Source organism: Salmo salar, chromosome 20, assembly GCF_965601325.2.
Source record: "Salmo salar chromosome 20, fSalSal1, whole genome shotgun sequence".
Lineage (NCBI taxonomy): Eukaryota > Metazoa > Chordata > Actinopteri > Salmoniformes > Salmonidae > Salmo > Salmo salar.
In genome coordinates, this window is record NC_138310.1 from 82,221,303 (window position 1) to 82,236,677 (window position 15,375).

A 15,375-nucleotide genomic window follows, 5' to 3' on the forward strand; every position below is an offset into this window, starting at 1 on the left:
ATAATCTGCCTCGTCGTGGTGTAGTTGTCACTGAGTGCATCTGGAGACTCTGGGGTTCTGATTGTGGTTCTGTTGCCAGGGACGATGAGGACACCTTCAAGATCCTGATCGCCACGGATATTCACCTTGGTTACCTGGAGAAAGATGCTGTCCGTGGCAACGACACGTTCAACACCTTCGACGAGATCCTGAAGTGTGCCAAACAGAACCAAGTGTGTGGTGTGTGTGTGTGTGTGTGTGTGTGTGTGTGTGTGTGTGTGTGTGTGTGTGTGTGTGTGTACACAGTGGAATGTCATTTCTCTCTCCCCCACACTCACCTCTTGTCTGTGTCCGCAGGTTGACTTCATCCTGTTGGGAGGTGATCTGTTCCATGAGAACAAGCCTTCCAGACGCTGTCTTCACTCCTGCATCTCTCTGCTGAGGAAGTACTGCATGGGAGACACTCCTATCCTCTTCGATGTCCTCAGTGACCAGGCTGTCAACTTCAGCAACAGCAAGTCAGTCTGTGTGTTAGCCCTGGCGTGGCGATGCTAGCCCTGGCGTGGCGATGCTAGCCCTGGCGTGGCGATGCTAGCCTTTGCTTGGACAGTATCCTCACACTTTTTTTTAATTGGTGAAAACCTATACATCACCTGTCACAAATGTTGAATAATATTCTAGTTGAACTTACTAGATAAAATATCCACGTATTATTAAAGACTTTCTAAACGTGGGTCGTATGTAAAGTACAGTATGTGCATCAAATGTTTCTGTGTGTGTGTTCTCAGGTTCCCGTGGGTGAACTACCAGGATGAGAATCTAAACATCTCCATCCCTGTGTTCAGCGTGCACGGTAACCATGACGATCCTACAGGGGTAAGCTCCGTTGCCAAGGTTTCACTCATCCAGCTTGAACCACAGACGCATCTGTCTGTATCTCTATGTGTAACTCTATCTCTCTCGTCTCCACTCCAGGCGGATGGGCTGTGTGCATTGGATCTCCTGAGCTCTGCCGGACTTGTCAATCATTTTGGCCGCAGCCAATCAGTAGAGAGGATAGAGATTAGTCCCGTCCTCCTGCAGAAAGGTAGCACAAAGCTAGCCCTGTACGGCATCGGCTCTATTCCTGATGAGCGTCTCTACAGGATGTTTGTTAACAACCAGGTGACCATGCTCCGCCCCAAAGAAGACCAGGACCAATGGTTCAACCTCTTCACCATCCACCAGAACAGGTGTGTTTATACTGTCCACCAGAACAGGTGTGTTTATACTGTCCACCAGAACAGGTGTGTTTATACTGTCCACCAGAACAGGTGTGTGTGTTTATACTGTCCACCAGAACAGGTGTGTTTATACTGTCTACCAGAACAGGTGTGTTTATACTGTCCACCAGAACAGGTGTGTGTGTTTATACTGTCCACCAGAACAGGTGTGTTTATACTGTCCACCAGAACAGGTGTGTTTATACTGTCCACCTGAACAGGTGTGTTTATACTGTCCACCAGAACAGGTGTGTGTGTTTATACTGTCTACCAGAACAGGTGTGTTTATACTGTCCACCAGAACAGGTGTGTTTGTTTATACTGTCCACCAGAACAGGTGTGTTTATACTGTCCACCAGAACAGGTGTGTTTATACTGTCCACCAGAACAGGTGTGTTTGTTTATACTGTCCACCAGAACAGGTGTGTTTATACTGTCTACCAGAACAGGTGTGTTTATACTGTCTACCAGAACAGGTGTGTTTATACTGTCCACCAGAACAGGTGTGTGTGTTTATACTGTCCACCAGAACAGGTGTGTTTATACTGTCTACCAGAACAGGTGTGTTTATACTGTCCACCAGAACAGGTGTGTGTGTTTATACTGTCCACCAGAACAGGTGTGTTTATACTGTCCACCAGAACAGGTGTGTTTATACTGTCCACCAGAACAGGTGTGTTTGTTTATACTGTCCACCAGAACAGGTGTGTTTGTTTATACTGTCCACCAGAACAGGTGTGTTTGTTTATACTGTCCACCAGAACAGGTGTGTTTATACTGTCCACCAGAACAGGTGTGTTTGTTTATACTGTCCACCAGAACAGGTGTGTGTGTTTATACTGTCTACCAGAACAGGTGTGTTTATACTGTCTACCAGAACAGGTGTGTTTATACTGTCTACCAGAACAGGTGTGTTTATACTGTCCACCAGAACAGGTGTGTTTATACTGTCCACCAGAACAGGTGTGTTTATACTGTCCACCAGAACAGGTGTGTTTATACTGTCCACCAGAACAGGTGTGTTTGTTTATACTGTCCACCAGAACAGGTGTGTGTGTTTATACTGTCCACCAGAACAGGTGTGTTTATACTGTCTACCAGAACAGGTGTTTTTATACTGTCCACCAGAACAGGTGTGTTTATACTGTCCACCAGAACAGGTGTGTTTATACTGTCCACCAGAACAGGTGTGTTTATACTGTCCACCAGAACAGGTGTGTTTATACTGTCCACCTGAACAGGTGTGTTTATACTGTCTACCAGAACAGGTGTGTTTATACTGTCCACCAGAACAGGTGTGTTTATACTGTCCACCAGAACAGGTGTGTTTATACTGTCCACCAGAACAGGTGTGTTTATACTGTCCACCAGAACAGGTGTGTTTATACTGTCCACCAGAACAGGTGTGTTTATACTGTCCACCAGAACAGGTGTGTTTATACTGTCTACCAGAACAGGTGTGTTTATACTGTCCACCAGAACAGGTGTGTTTATACTGTCCACCAGAACAGGTGTGTTTATACTGTCCACCAGAACAGGTGTGTTTATACTGTCCACCAGAACAGGTGTGTTTATACTGTCCACCAGAACAGGTGTGTTTATACTGTCCACCAGAACAGGTGTGTTTGTTTATACTGTCCACCAGAACAGGTGTGTGTGTTTATACTGTCTACCAGAACAGGTGTGTTTATACTGTCCACCTGAACAGGTGTGTTTATACTGTCCACCAGAACAGGTGTGTTTATACTGTCCACCAGAACAGGTGTGTTTATACTGTCCACCTGAACAGGTGTGTTTATACTGTCTACCAGAACAGGTGTGTTTATACTGTCTACCAGAACAGGTGTGTTTATACTGTCCACCAGAACAGGTGTGTTTATACTGTCCACCAGAACAGGTGTGTTTATACTGTCCACCAGAACAGGTGTGTTTATACTGTCCACCAGAACAGGTGTGTTTATACTGTCCACCAGAACAGGTGTGTTTATACTGTCCACCAGAACAGGTGTGTTTATACTGTCCACCAGACAGGTGTGTTTATACTGTCTACCAGAACAGGTGTGTTTATACTGTCCACCTGAACAGGTTTGTTTATACTGTCCACCAGAACAGGTGTGTGTGTTTATACTGTCCACCAGAACAGGTGTGTGTGTTTGTACTGTCCACCTGAACAGGTGTGTTTATACTGTCCACCAGAACAGGTGTGTTTATACTGTCCACCAGAACAGGTGTGTTTATACTGTCCACCAGAACAGGTGTGTTTATACTGTCCACCAGAACAGGTGTGTTTATACTGTCCACCTGAACAGGTTTGTTTATACTGTCCACCTGAACAGGTGTGTTTATACTGTCCACCAGAACAGGTGTGTTTATACTGTCCACCAGAACAGGTGTGTGTGTTTATACTGTCCACCAGAACAGGTGTGTGTGTTTATACTGTCCACCAGAACAGGTGTGTTTATACTGTCCACCAGAACAGGTGTGTTTGTTTATACTGTCCACCAGAACAGGTGTGTTTGTTTATACTGTCCACCAGAACAGGTGTGTGTGTGTTTATACTGTCCACCAGAACAGGTGTGTTTGTTTATACTGTCCACCAGAACAGGTGTGTTTGTTTATACTGTCCACCAGAACAGGTGTGTTTATACTGTCCACCAGAACAGGTGTGTTTATACTGTCCACCAGAACAGGTGTGTGTGTTTATACTGTCCACCAGAACAGGTGTGTTTATACTGTCCACCAGAACAGGTGTGTTTATACTGTCCACCAGAACAGGTGTGTTTATACTGTCCACCAGAACAGGTGTGTTTATACTGTCTACCAGAACAGGTGTGTTTATACTGTCCACCTGAACAGGTTTGTTTATACTGTCCACCAGAACAGGTGTGTGTGTTTATACTGTCTACCAGAACAGGTGTGTTTGTACTGTCCACCTGAACAGGTTTGTTTATACTGTCCACCAGAACAGGTGTGTGTGTTTTTACTGTCCACCAGAACAGGTGTGTTTATACTGTCCACCTGAACAGGTTTGTTTATACTGTCCACCAGAACAGGTGTGTGTGTGTTTATACTGTCCACCAGAACAGGTGTGTTTATACTGTCCACCAGAACAGGTGTGTTTATACTGTCCACCTGAACAGGTGTGTTTATACTGTCCACCAGAACAGGTTTGTTTATTCTGTCCACCTGAACAGGTTTGTTTATACTGTCCACCTGAACAGGTTTGTTTATACTGTCCACCTGAACAGGTGTGTTTATACTGTCCACCAGAACAGGTGTGTTTATACTGTCCACCAGAACAGGTGTGTTTATACTGTCCACCAGAACAGGTGTGTGTGTTTATACTGTCCACCAGAACAGGTGTGTGTGTTTATACTGTCCACCAGAACAGGTGTGTTTATACTGTCCACCAGAACAGGTGTGTTTGTTTATACTGTCCACCAGAACAGGTGTGTTTGTTTATACTGTCCACCAGAACAGGTGTGTGTGTTTATACTGTCCACCAGAACAGGTGTGTTTGTTTATACTGTCCACCAGAACAGGTGTGTTTGTTTATACTGTCTACCAGAACAGGTGTGTTTATACTGTCTACCAGAACAGGTGTGTTTATACTGTCTACCAGAACAGGTGTGTTTATACTGTCCACCAGAACAGGTGTGTTTATACTGTCCACCAGAACAGGTGTGTTTATACTGTCCACCAGAACAGGTGTGTTTATACTGTCTACCAGAACAGGTGTGTTTATACTGTCCACCAGAACAGGTGTGTTTATACTGTCCACCAGAACAGGTGTGTTTATACTGTCCACCAGAACAGGTGTGTATATACTGTCCACCAGAACAGGTGTGTTTATACTGTCCACCAGAACAGGTGTGTTTATACTGTCTACCAGAACAGGTGTGTTTATACTGTCCACCTGAACAGGTTTGTTTATACTGTCCACCAGAACAGGTGTGTGTGTTTATACTGTCCACCAGAACAGGTGTGTTTATACTGTCCACCTGAACAGGTGTGTTTATACTGTCCACCAGAACAGGTGTGTTTATACTGTCCACCAGAACAGGTGTGTGTGTTTATACTGTCCACCAGAACAGGTGTGTTTATACTGTCCACCTGAACAGGTTTGTTTATACTGTCCACCTGAACAGGTGTGTTTATACTGTCCACCAGAACAGGTGTGTTTATACTGTCCACCAGAACAGGTGTGTGTGTTTATACTGTCCACCAGAACAGGTGTGTGTGTTTATACTGTCCACCAGAACAGGTGTGTTTATACTGTCCACCAGAACAGGTGTGTTTGTTTATACTGTCCACCAGAACAGGTGTGTTTGTTTATACTGTCCACCAGAACAGGTGTGTGTGTGTTTATACTGTCCACCAGAACAGGTGTGTTTGTTTATACTGTCCACCAGAACAGGTGTGTTTGTTTATACTGTCCACCAGAACAGGTGTGTTTATACTGTCCACCAGAACAGGTGTGTGTGTTTATACTGTCCACCAGAACAGGTGTGTTTATACTGTCCACCAGAACAGGTGTGTTTATACTGTCCACCAGAACAGGTGTGTTTATACTGTCCACCAGAACAGGTGTGTTTATACTGTCTACCAGAACAGGTGTGTTTATACTGTCCACCTGAACAGGTTTGTTTATACTGTCCACCAGAACAGGTGTGTGTGTTTATACTGTCCACCAGAACAGGTGTGTTTATACTGTCCACCTGAACAGGTTTGTTTATACTGTCCACCAGAACAGGTGTGTGTGTTTATACTGTCCACCAGAACAGGTGTGTTTATACTGTCCACCAGAACAGGTGTGTTTATACTGTCCACCTGAACAGGTGTGTTTATACTGTCCACCAGAACAGGTTTGTTTATACTGTCCACCTGAACAGGTTTGTTTATACTGTCCACCTGAACAGGTTTGTTTATACTGTCCACCTGAACAGGTGTGTTTATACTGTCCACCAGAACAGGTGTGTTTATACTGTCCACCAGAACAGGTGTGTTTATACTGTCCACCAGAACAGGTGTGTGTGTTTATACTGTCCACCAGAACAGGTGTGTGTGTTTATACTGTCCACCAGAACAGGTGTGTTTATACTGTCCACCAGAACAGGTGTGTTTGTTTATACTGTCCACCAGAACAGGTGTGTTTGTTTATACTGTCCACCAGAACAGGTGTGTGTGTTTATACTGTCCACCAGAACAGGTGTGTTTGTTTATACTGTCCACCAGAACAGGTGTGTTTGTTTATACTGTCCACCAGAACAGGTGTGTTTGTTTATACTGTCCACCAGAACAGGTGTGTTTGTTTATACTGTCTACCAGAACAGGTGTGTTTATACTGTCTACCAGAACAGGTGTGTTTATACTGTCTACCAGAACAGGTGTGTTTATACTGTCCACCAGAACAGGTGTGTTTATACTGTCCACCAGAACAGGTGTGTTTATACTGTCTACCAGAACAGGTGTGTTTATACTGTCCACCTGAACAGGTTTGTTTATACTGTCTACCTGAACAGGTTTGTTTATACTGTCCACCTGAACAGGTGTGTTTATACTGTCCACCAGAACAGGTGTGTTTATACTGTCCACCAGAACAGGTGTGTGTGTTTATACTGTCCACCAGAACAGGTGTGTTTATACTGTCCACCAGAACAGGTGTGTGTGTTTATACTGTCCACCAGAACAGGTGTGTTTATACTGTCCACCAGAACAGGTGTGTTTGTTTATACTGTCCACCAGAACAGGTGTGTTTGTTTATACTGTCCACCAGAACAGGTGTGTGTGTTTATACTGTCCACCAGAACAGGTGTGTTTGTTTATACTGTCCACCAGAACAGGTGTGTTTGTTTATACTGTCCACCAGAACAGGTGTGTTTGTTTATACTGTCCACCAGAACAGGTGTGTTTGTTTATACTGTCTACCAGAACAGGTGTGTTTATACTGTCTACCAGAACAGGTGTGTTTATACTGTCTACCAGAACAGGTGTGTTTATACTGTCCACCAGAACAGGTGTGTTTATACTGTCCACCAGAACAGGTGTGTTTATACTGTCTACCAGAACAGGTGTGTTTATACTGTCCACCAGAACAGGTGTGTTTATACTGTCCACCAGAACAGGTGTGTTTGTTTATACTGTCCACCAGAACAGGTGTGTTTGTTTATACTGTCCACCAGAACAGGTGTGTTTGTTTATACTGTCCACCAGAACAGGTGTGTTTGTTTATACTGTCCACGAGAACAGGTGTGTTTGTTTATACTGTCCACCAGAACAGGTGTGTTTGTTTATACTGTCCACCAGAACAGGTGTGTTTGTTTATACTGTCTACCAGAACAGGTGTGTTTGTTTATACTGTCTACCAGAACAGGTGTGTTTGTTTATACTGTCTACCAGAACAGGTGTGTTTGTTTATACTGTCTACCAGAACAGGTGTGTTTATACTGTCTACCAGAACAGGTGTGTTTATACTGTCCACCAGAACAGGTGTGTTTATACTGTCCACCAGAACAGGTGTGTTTATACTGTCCACCAGAACAGGTGTGTTTATACTGTCCACCAGAACAGGTGTGTTTATACTGTCCACCAGAACAGGTGTGTTTATACTGTCCACCAGAACAGGTGTGTTTGTTTATACTGTCCACCAGAACAGGTGTGTTTGTTTATACTGTCCACCAGAACAGGTGTGTTTGTTTATACTGTCCACCAGAACAGGTGTGTGTGTTTATACTGTCCACCAGAACAGGTGTGTGTGTTTATACTGTCCACCAGAACAGGTGTGTGTGTTTATACTGTCCACCAGAACAGGTGTGTGTGTTTATACTGTCCACCAGAACAGGTGTGTGTGTTTATACTGTCCACCAGAACAGGTGTGTTTATACTGGCCACCAGAACAGGTGTGTGTGTTTATACTGTCTACCAGAACAGGTGTGTTTATACTGTCCACCAGAACAGGTGTGTTTATACTGTCCACCAGAACAGGTGTGTTTATACTGTCCACCAGAACAGGTGTGTTTATACTGTCCACCAGAACAGGTGTGTTTATACTGTCCACCAGAACAGGTGTGTGTGTTTATACTGTCCACCAGAACAGGTGTGTGTGTTTATACTGTCCACCAGAACAGGTGTGTGTGTTTATACTGTCCACCAGAACAGGGGTGTGTTTATACTGTCCACCAGAACAGGTGTGTTTATACTGTCCACCAGAACAGGTGTGTTTATACTGTCCACCAGAACAGGTGTGTTTGTTTATACTGTCCACCAGAACAGGTGTGTTTATACTGTCCACCAGAACAGGTGTGTTTATACTGTCTACCAGAACAGGTGTGTTTATACTGTCCACCAGAACAGGTGTGTTTTTACTGTCCACCAGAACAGGTGTGTTTATACTGTCCACCAGAACAGGTGTGTGTGTTTATACTGTCCACCAGAACAGGTGTGTGTGTTTATACTGTCCACCAGAACAGGTGTGTGTGTGTTTATACTGTCCACCAGAACAGGTGTGTGTTTTTATACTGTCCACCAGAACAGGTGTGTGTTTTTATACTGTCTACCAGAACAGGTGTGTTTATACTGTCCACCAGAACAGGTGTGTTTATACTGTCCATCAGAACAGGTGTGTGTGTTTATACTGTCCACCAGAACAGGTGTGTGTGTTTATACTGTCCACCAGAACAGGTGTGTGTGTTTATACTGTCTACCAGAACAGGTGTGTTTATACTGTCTACCAGAACAGGTGTGTTTATACTGTCCACCAGAACAGGTGTGTTTATACTGTCCACCAGAACAGGTGTGTTTATACTGTCCACCAGAACAGGTGTGTGTGTTTATACTGTCCACCAGAACAGGTGTGTGTGTTTATACTGTCCACCAGAACAGGTGTGTGTGTTTATACTGTCCACCAGAACAGGTGTGTGTGTTTATACTGTCCACCAGAACAGGTGTGTGTGTTTATGCTGTCCACCAGAACAGGTGTGTTTATACTGTCTACCAGAACAGGTGTGTTTATACTGTCCACCAGAACAGGTGTGTTTATACTGTCCACCAGAACAGGTGTGTTTATACATTCCACCAGAACAGGTGTGTGTGTTTATACATTCCACCAGAACAGGTGTGTTTATACTGTCCACCAGAACAGGTGTGTGTGTTTATACTGTCCACCAGAACAGGTGTGTGTGTTTATACTGTCCACCAGAACAGGTGTGTGTGTTTATACTGTCCACCAGAACAGGTGTGTTTATACTGTCCACCAGAACAGGTGTGTGTGTTTATACTGTCCACCAGAACAGGTGTGTTTATACTGTCCACCAGAACAGGTGTGTTTATACTGTCCACCAGAACAGGTGTGTTTATACTGTCCACCAGAACAGGTGTGTTTGTTTATACTGTCCACCAGAACAGGTGTGTTTGTTTATACTGTCCACCAGAACAGGTGTGTTTATACTGTCCACCAGAACAGGTGTGTTTATACTGTCCACCAGAACAGGTGTGTTTTTACTGTCCACCAGAACAGGTGTGTTTATACTGTCCACCAGAACAGGTGTGTGTGTTTATACTGTCCACCAGAACAGGTGTGTGTGTTTATACTGTCCACCAGAACAGGTGTGTGTGTGTTTATACTTTCCACCAGAACAGGTGTGTGTGTTTATACTGTCCACCAGAACAGGTGTGTGTTTTTATACTGTCTACCAGAACAGGTGTGTTTATACTGTCCACCAGAACAGGTGTGTTTATACTGTCCACCAGAACAGGTGTGTTTATACTGTCCATCAGAACAGGTGTGTGTGTTTATACTGTCCACCAGAACAGGTGTGTGTGTTTATACTGTCCACTAGAACAGGTGTGTTTATACTGTCTACCAGAACAGGTGTGTTTATACTGTCTACCAGAACAGGTGTGTTTATACTGTCTACCAGAACAGTTGTGTTTATACTGTCCACCAGAACAGGTGTGTTTATACTGTCCACCAGAACAGGTGTGTTTATACTGTCCACCAGAACAGGTGTGTTTATACTGTCCACCAGAACAGGTGTGTTTATACTGTCCACCAGAACAGGTGTGTTTATACTGTCCACCAGAACAGGTGTGTGTGTTTATACTGTCCACCAGAACAGGTGTGTGTGTTTATACTGTCCACCAGAACAGGTGTGTGTGTTTATAGTGTCCACCAGAACAGGTGTGTGTGTTTATACTGTCCACCAGAACAGGTGTGTGTGTTTATGCTGTCCACCAGAACAGGTGTGTTTATACTGTCTACCAGAACAGGTGTGTTTATACTGTCCACCAGAACAGGTGTGTTTATACTGTCCACCAGAACAGGTGTGTTTATACATTCCACCAGAACAGGTGTGTGTGTTTATACTGTCCACCAGAACAGGTGTGTTTATACTGTCCACCAGAACAGGTGTGTGTGTTTATACTGTCCACCAGAACAGGTGTGTGTGTTTATACTGTCCACCAGAACAGGTGTGTGTGTTTATACTGTCCACCAGAACAGGTGTGTGTGTTTATACTGTCTACCAGAACAGGTGTGTTTATACTGTCCACCAGAACAGGTGTGTTTATACTGTCCATCAGAACAGGTGTGTGTGTTTATACTGTCCACCAGAACAGGTGTGTGTGTTTATACTGTCCACTAGAACAGGTGTGTTTATACTGTCTACCAGAACAGGTGTGTTTATACTGTCTACCAGAACAGGTGTGTTTATACTGTCTACCAGAACAGTTGTGTTTATACTGTCTACCAGAACAGGTGTGTTTATACTGTCCACCAGAACAGGTGTGTTTATACTGTCCACCAGAACAGGTGTGTTTATACTGTCCACCAGAACAGGTGTGTTTATACTGTCCACCAGAACAGGTGTGTTTATACTGTCCACCAGAACAGGTGTGTGTGTTTATACTGTCCACCAGAACAGGTGTGTGTGTTTATACTGTCCACCAGAACAGGTGTGTGTGTTTATACTGTCCACCAGAACAGGTGTGTGTGTTTATACTGTCCACCAGAACAGGTGTGTGTGTTCATGCTGTCCACCAGAACAGGTGTGTTTATACTGTCTACCAGAACAGGTGTGTTTATACTGTCCACCAGAACAGGTGTGTTTATACTGTCCACCAGAACAGGTGTGTTTATACTGTCCACCAGAACAGGTGTGTGTGTTTATACTGTCCACCAGAACAGGTGTGTTTATACTGTCCACCAGAACAGGTGTGTGTGTTTATACTGTCCACCAGAACAGGTGTGTGTGTTTATACTGTCCACCAGAACAGGTGTGTGTGTTTATGCTGTCCACCAGAACAGGTGTGTTTATACTGTCTACCAGAACAGGTGTGTTTATACTGTCTACCAGAACAGGTGTGTTTATACTGTCCACCAGAACAGGTGTGTTTATACTGTCCACCAGAACAGGTGTGTTTATACTGTCCACCAGAACAGGTGTGTGTGTTTATACTGTCCACCAGAACAGGTGTGTTTATACTGTCCACCTGAACAGGTGTGTTTATACTGTCCACCAGAACAGGTGTGTGTGTTTATACTGTCTATCAGAACAGGTGTGTTTATACTGTCCACCAGAACAGGTGTGTTTATACTGTCTACCAGAACAGGTGTGTTTATACTGTCCACCAGAACAGGTGTGTTTATACTGTCCACCAGAACAGGTGTGTTTATACTGTCCACCAGAACAGGTGTGTTTATACTGTCCACCAGAACAGGTGTGTTTATACTGTCTACCAGAACAGGTGTGTTTATACTGTCCACCAGAACAGGTGTGTTTATACTGTCCACCAGAACAGGTGTGTTTATACTGTCCACCAGAACAGGTGTGTTTATACTGTCCACCAGAACAGGTGTGTTTATACTGTCTACCAAAACAGGTGTGTTTATACTGTCCACCAGAACAGGTGTGTTTATACTGTCCACCAGAACAGGTGTGTTTATACTGTCCACCAGAACAGGTGTGTTTATACTGTCCACCAGAACAGGTGTGTTTATACTGTCCACCAGAACAGGTGTGTTTGTTTATACTGTCCACCAGAACAGGTGTGTTTATACTGTCTACCAGAACAGGTGTGTTTATACTGTCTACCAGAACAGGTGTGTTTATACTGTCCACCAGAACAGGTGTGTTTATACTGTCCACCAGAACAGGTGTGTTTATACTGTCCACCAGAACAGGTGTGTGTGTTTATACTGTCCACCAGAACAGGTGTGTGTGTTTATACTGTCCACCAGAACAGGTGTGTGTGTTTATACTGTCCACCAGAACAGGTGTGTGTGTTTATACTGTCCACCAGAACAGGTGTGTGTGTTTATGCTGTCCACCAGAACAGGTGTGTTTATACTGTCTACCAGAACAGGTGTGTTTATACTGTCCACCAGAACAGGTGTGTTTATACTGTCCACCAGAACAGGTGTGTTTATACATTCCACCAGAACAGGTGTGTGTGTTTATACTGTCCACCAGAACAGGTGTGTTTATACTGTCCACCAGAACAGGTGTGTGTGTTTATACTGTCCACCAGAACAGGTGTGTGTGTTTATACTGTCCACCAGAACAGGTGTGTGTGTTTATACTGTCCACCAGAACAGGTGTGTTTATACTGTCCACCAGAACAGGTGTGTTTATACTGTCCACCAGAACAGGTGTGTGTGTTTATACTGTCCACCAGAACAGGTGTGTTTATACTGTCCACCAGAACAGGTGTGTTTATACTGTCCACCAGAACAGGTGTGTTTGTTTATACTGTCCACCAGAACAGGTGTGTTTATACTGTCCACCAGAACAGGTGTGTTTATACTGTCCACCAGAACAGGTGTGTTTATACTGTCCACCAGAACAGGTGTGTTTTTACTGTCCACCAGAACAGGTGTGTTTATACTGTCCACCAGAACAGGTGTGTGTGTTTATACTGTCCACCAGAACAGGTGTGTGTGTTTATACTGTCCACCAGAACAGGTGTGTGTGTGTTTATACTGTCCACCAGAACAGGTGTGTGTGTGTTTATACTGTCCACCAGAACAGGTGTGTGTTTTTATACTGTCTACCAGAACAGGTGTGTTTATACTGTCCACCAGAACAGGTGTGTTTATACTGTCCATCAGAACAGGTGTGTGTGTTTATACTGTCCACCAGAACAGGTGTGTGTGTTTATACTGTCCACTAGAACAGGTGTGTTTATACTGTCTACCAGAACAGGTGTGTTTATACTGTCTACCAGAACAGGTGTGTTTATACTGTCTACCAGAACAGTTGTGTTTATACTGTCCACCAGAACAGGTGTGTTTATACTGTCCACCAGAACAGGTGTGTTTATACTGTCCACCAGAACAGGTGTGTTTATACTGTCCACCAGAACAGGTGTGTTTATACTGTCCACCAGAACAGGTGTGTTTATACTGTCCACCAGAACAGGTGTGTGTGTTTATACTGTCCACCAGAACAGGTGTGTGTGTTTATACTGTCCACCAGAACAGGTGTGTGTGTTTATAGTGTCCACCAGAACAGGTGTGTGTGTTTATACTGTCCACCAGAACAGGTGTGTGTGTTTATGCTGTCCACCAGAACAGGTGTGTTTATACTGTCTACCAGAACAGGTGTGTTTATACTGTCCACCAGAACAGGTGTGTTTATACTGTCCACCAGAACAGGTGTGTTTATACATTCCACCAGAACAGGTGTGTGTGTTTATACTGTCCACCAGAACAGGTGTGTTTATACTGTCCACCAGAACAGGTGTGTGTGTTTATACTGTCCACCAGAACAGGTGTGTGTGTTTATACTGTCCACCAGAACAGGTGTGTGTGTTTATACTGTCCACCAGAACAGGTGTGTGTGTTTATACTGTCTACCAGAACAGGTGTGTTTATACTGTCCACCAGAACAGGTGTGTTTATACTGTCCATCAGAACAGGTGTGTGTGTTTATACTGTCCACCAGAACAGGTGTGTGTGTTTATACTGTCCACTAGAACAGGTGTGTTTATACTGTCTACCAGAACAGGTGTGTTTATACTGTCTACCAGAACAGGTGTGTTTATACTGTCTACCAGAACAGTTGTGTTTATACTGTCTACCAGAACAGGTGTGTTTATACTGTCCACCAGAACAGGTGTGTTTATACTGTCCACCAGAACAGGTGTGTTTATACTGTCCACCAGAACAGGTGTGTTTATACTGTCCACCAGAACAGGTGTGTTTATACTGTCCACCAGAACAGGTGTGTGTGTTTATACTGTCCACCAGAACAGGTGTGTGTGTTTATACTGTCCACCAGAACAGGTGTGTGTGTTTATACTGTCCACCAGAACAGGTGTGTGTGTTTATACTGTCCACCAGAACAGGTGTGTGTGTTCATACTGTCCACCAGAACAGGTGTGTTTATACTGTCTACCAGAACAGGTGTGTTTATACTGTCCACCAGAACAGGTGTGTTTATACTGTCCACCAGAACAGGTGTGTTTATACTGTCCACCAGAACAGGTGTGTGTGTTTATACTGTCCACCAGAACAGGTGTGTTTATACTGTCCACCAGAACAGGTGTGTGTGTTTATACTGTCCACCAGAACAGGTGTGTGTGTTTATACTGTCCACCAGAACAGGTGTGTGTGTTTATGCTGTCCACCAGAACAGGTGTGTTTATACTGTCTACCAGAACAGGTGTGTTTATACTGTCTACCAGAACAGGTGTGTTTATACTGTCCACCAGAACAGGTGTGTTTATACTGTCCACCAGAACAGGTGTGTTTATACTGTCCACCAGAACAGGTGTGTGTGTTTATACTGTCCACCAGAACAGGTGTGTTTATACTGTCCACCTGAACAGGTGTGTTTATACTGTCCACCAGAACAGGTGTGTGTGTTTATACTGTCTATCAGAACAGGTGTGTTTATACTGTCCACCAGAACAGGTGTGTTTATACTGTCTACCAGAACAGGTGTGTTTATACTGTCCACCAGAACAGGTGTGTTTATACTGTCCACCAGAACAGGTGTGTTTATACTGTCCACCAGAACAGGTGTGTTTATACTGTCCACCAGAACAGGTGTGTTTATACTGTCTACCAGAACAGGTGTGTTTATACTGTCCACCAGAACAGGTGTGTTTATACTGTCCACCAGAACAGGTGTGT

General features: G+C 44.1%; 1 protein-coding gene across 1 annotated transcript in view; it reads left to right on the plus strand.

Moving 5' to 3' along the window:
• mre11a (MRE11 homolog A, double strand break repair nuclease) overlaps positions 1–15,375 on the plus strand; it is a 43,737-nt gene that overhangs the window by 772 nt on the left and 27,590 nt on the right. The window contains exons 3-6 of the mRNA NM_001139908.1: positions 80–212; positions 337–497; positions 768–855; positions 955–1,211. Coding sequence (NP_001133380.1) covers positions 80–212; positions 337–497; positions 768–855; positions 955–1,211 — 639 coding nt within the window. The remainder of the gene's footprint in view (positions 1–79; positions 213–336; positions 498–767; positions 856–954; positions 1,212–15,375) is intronic.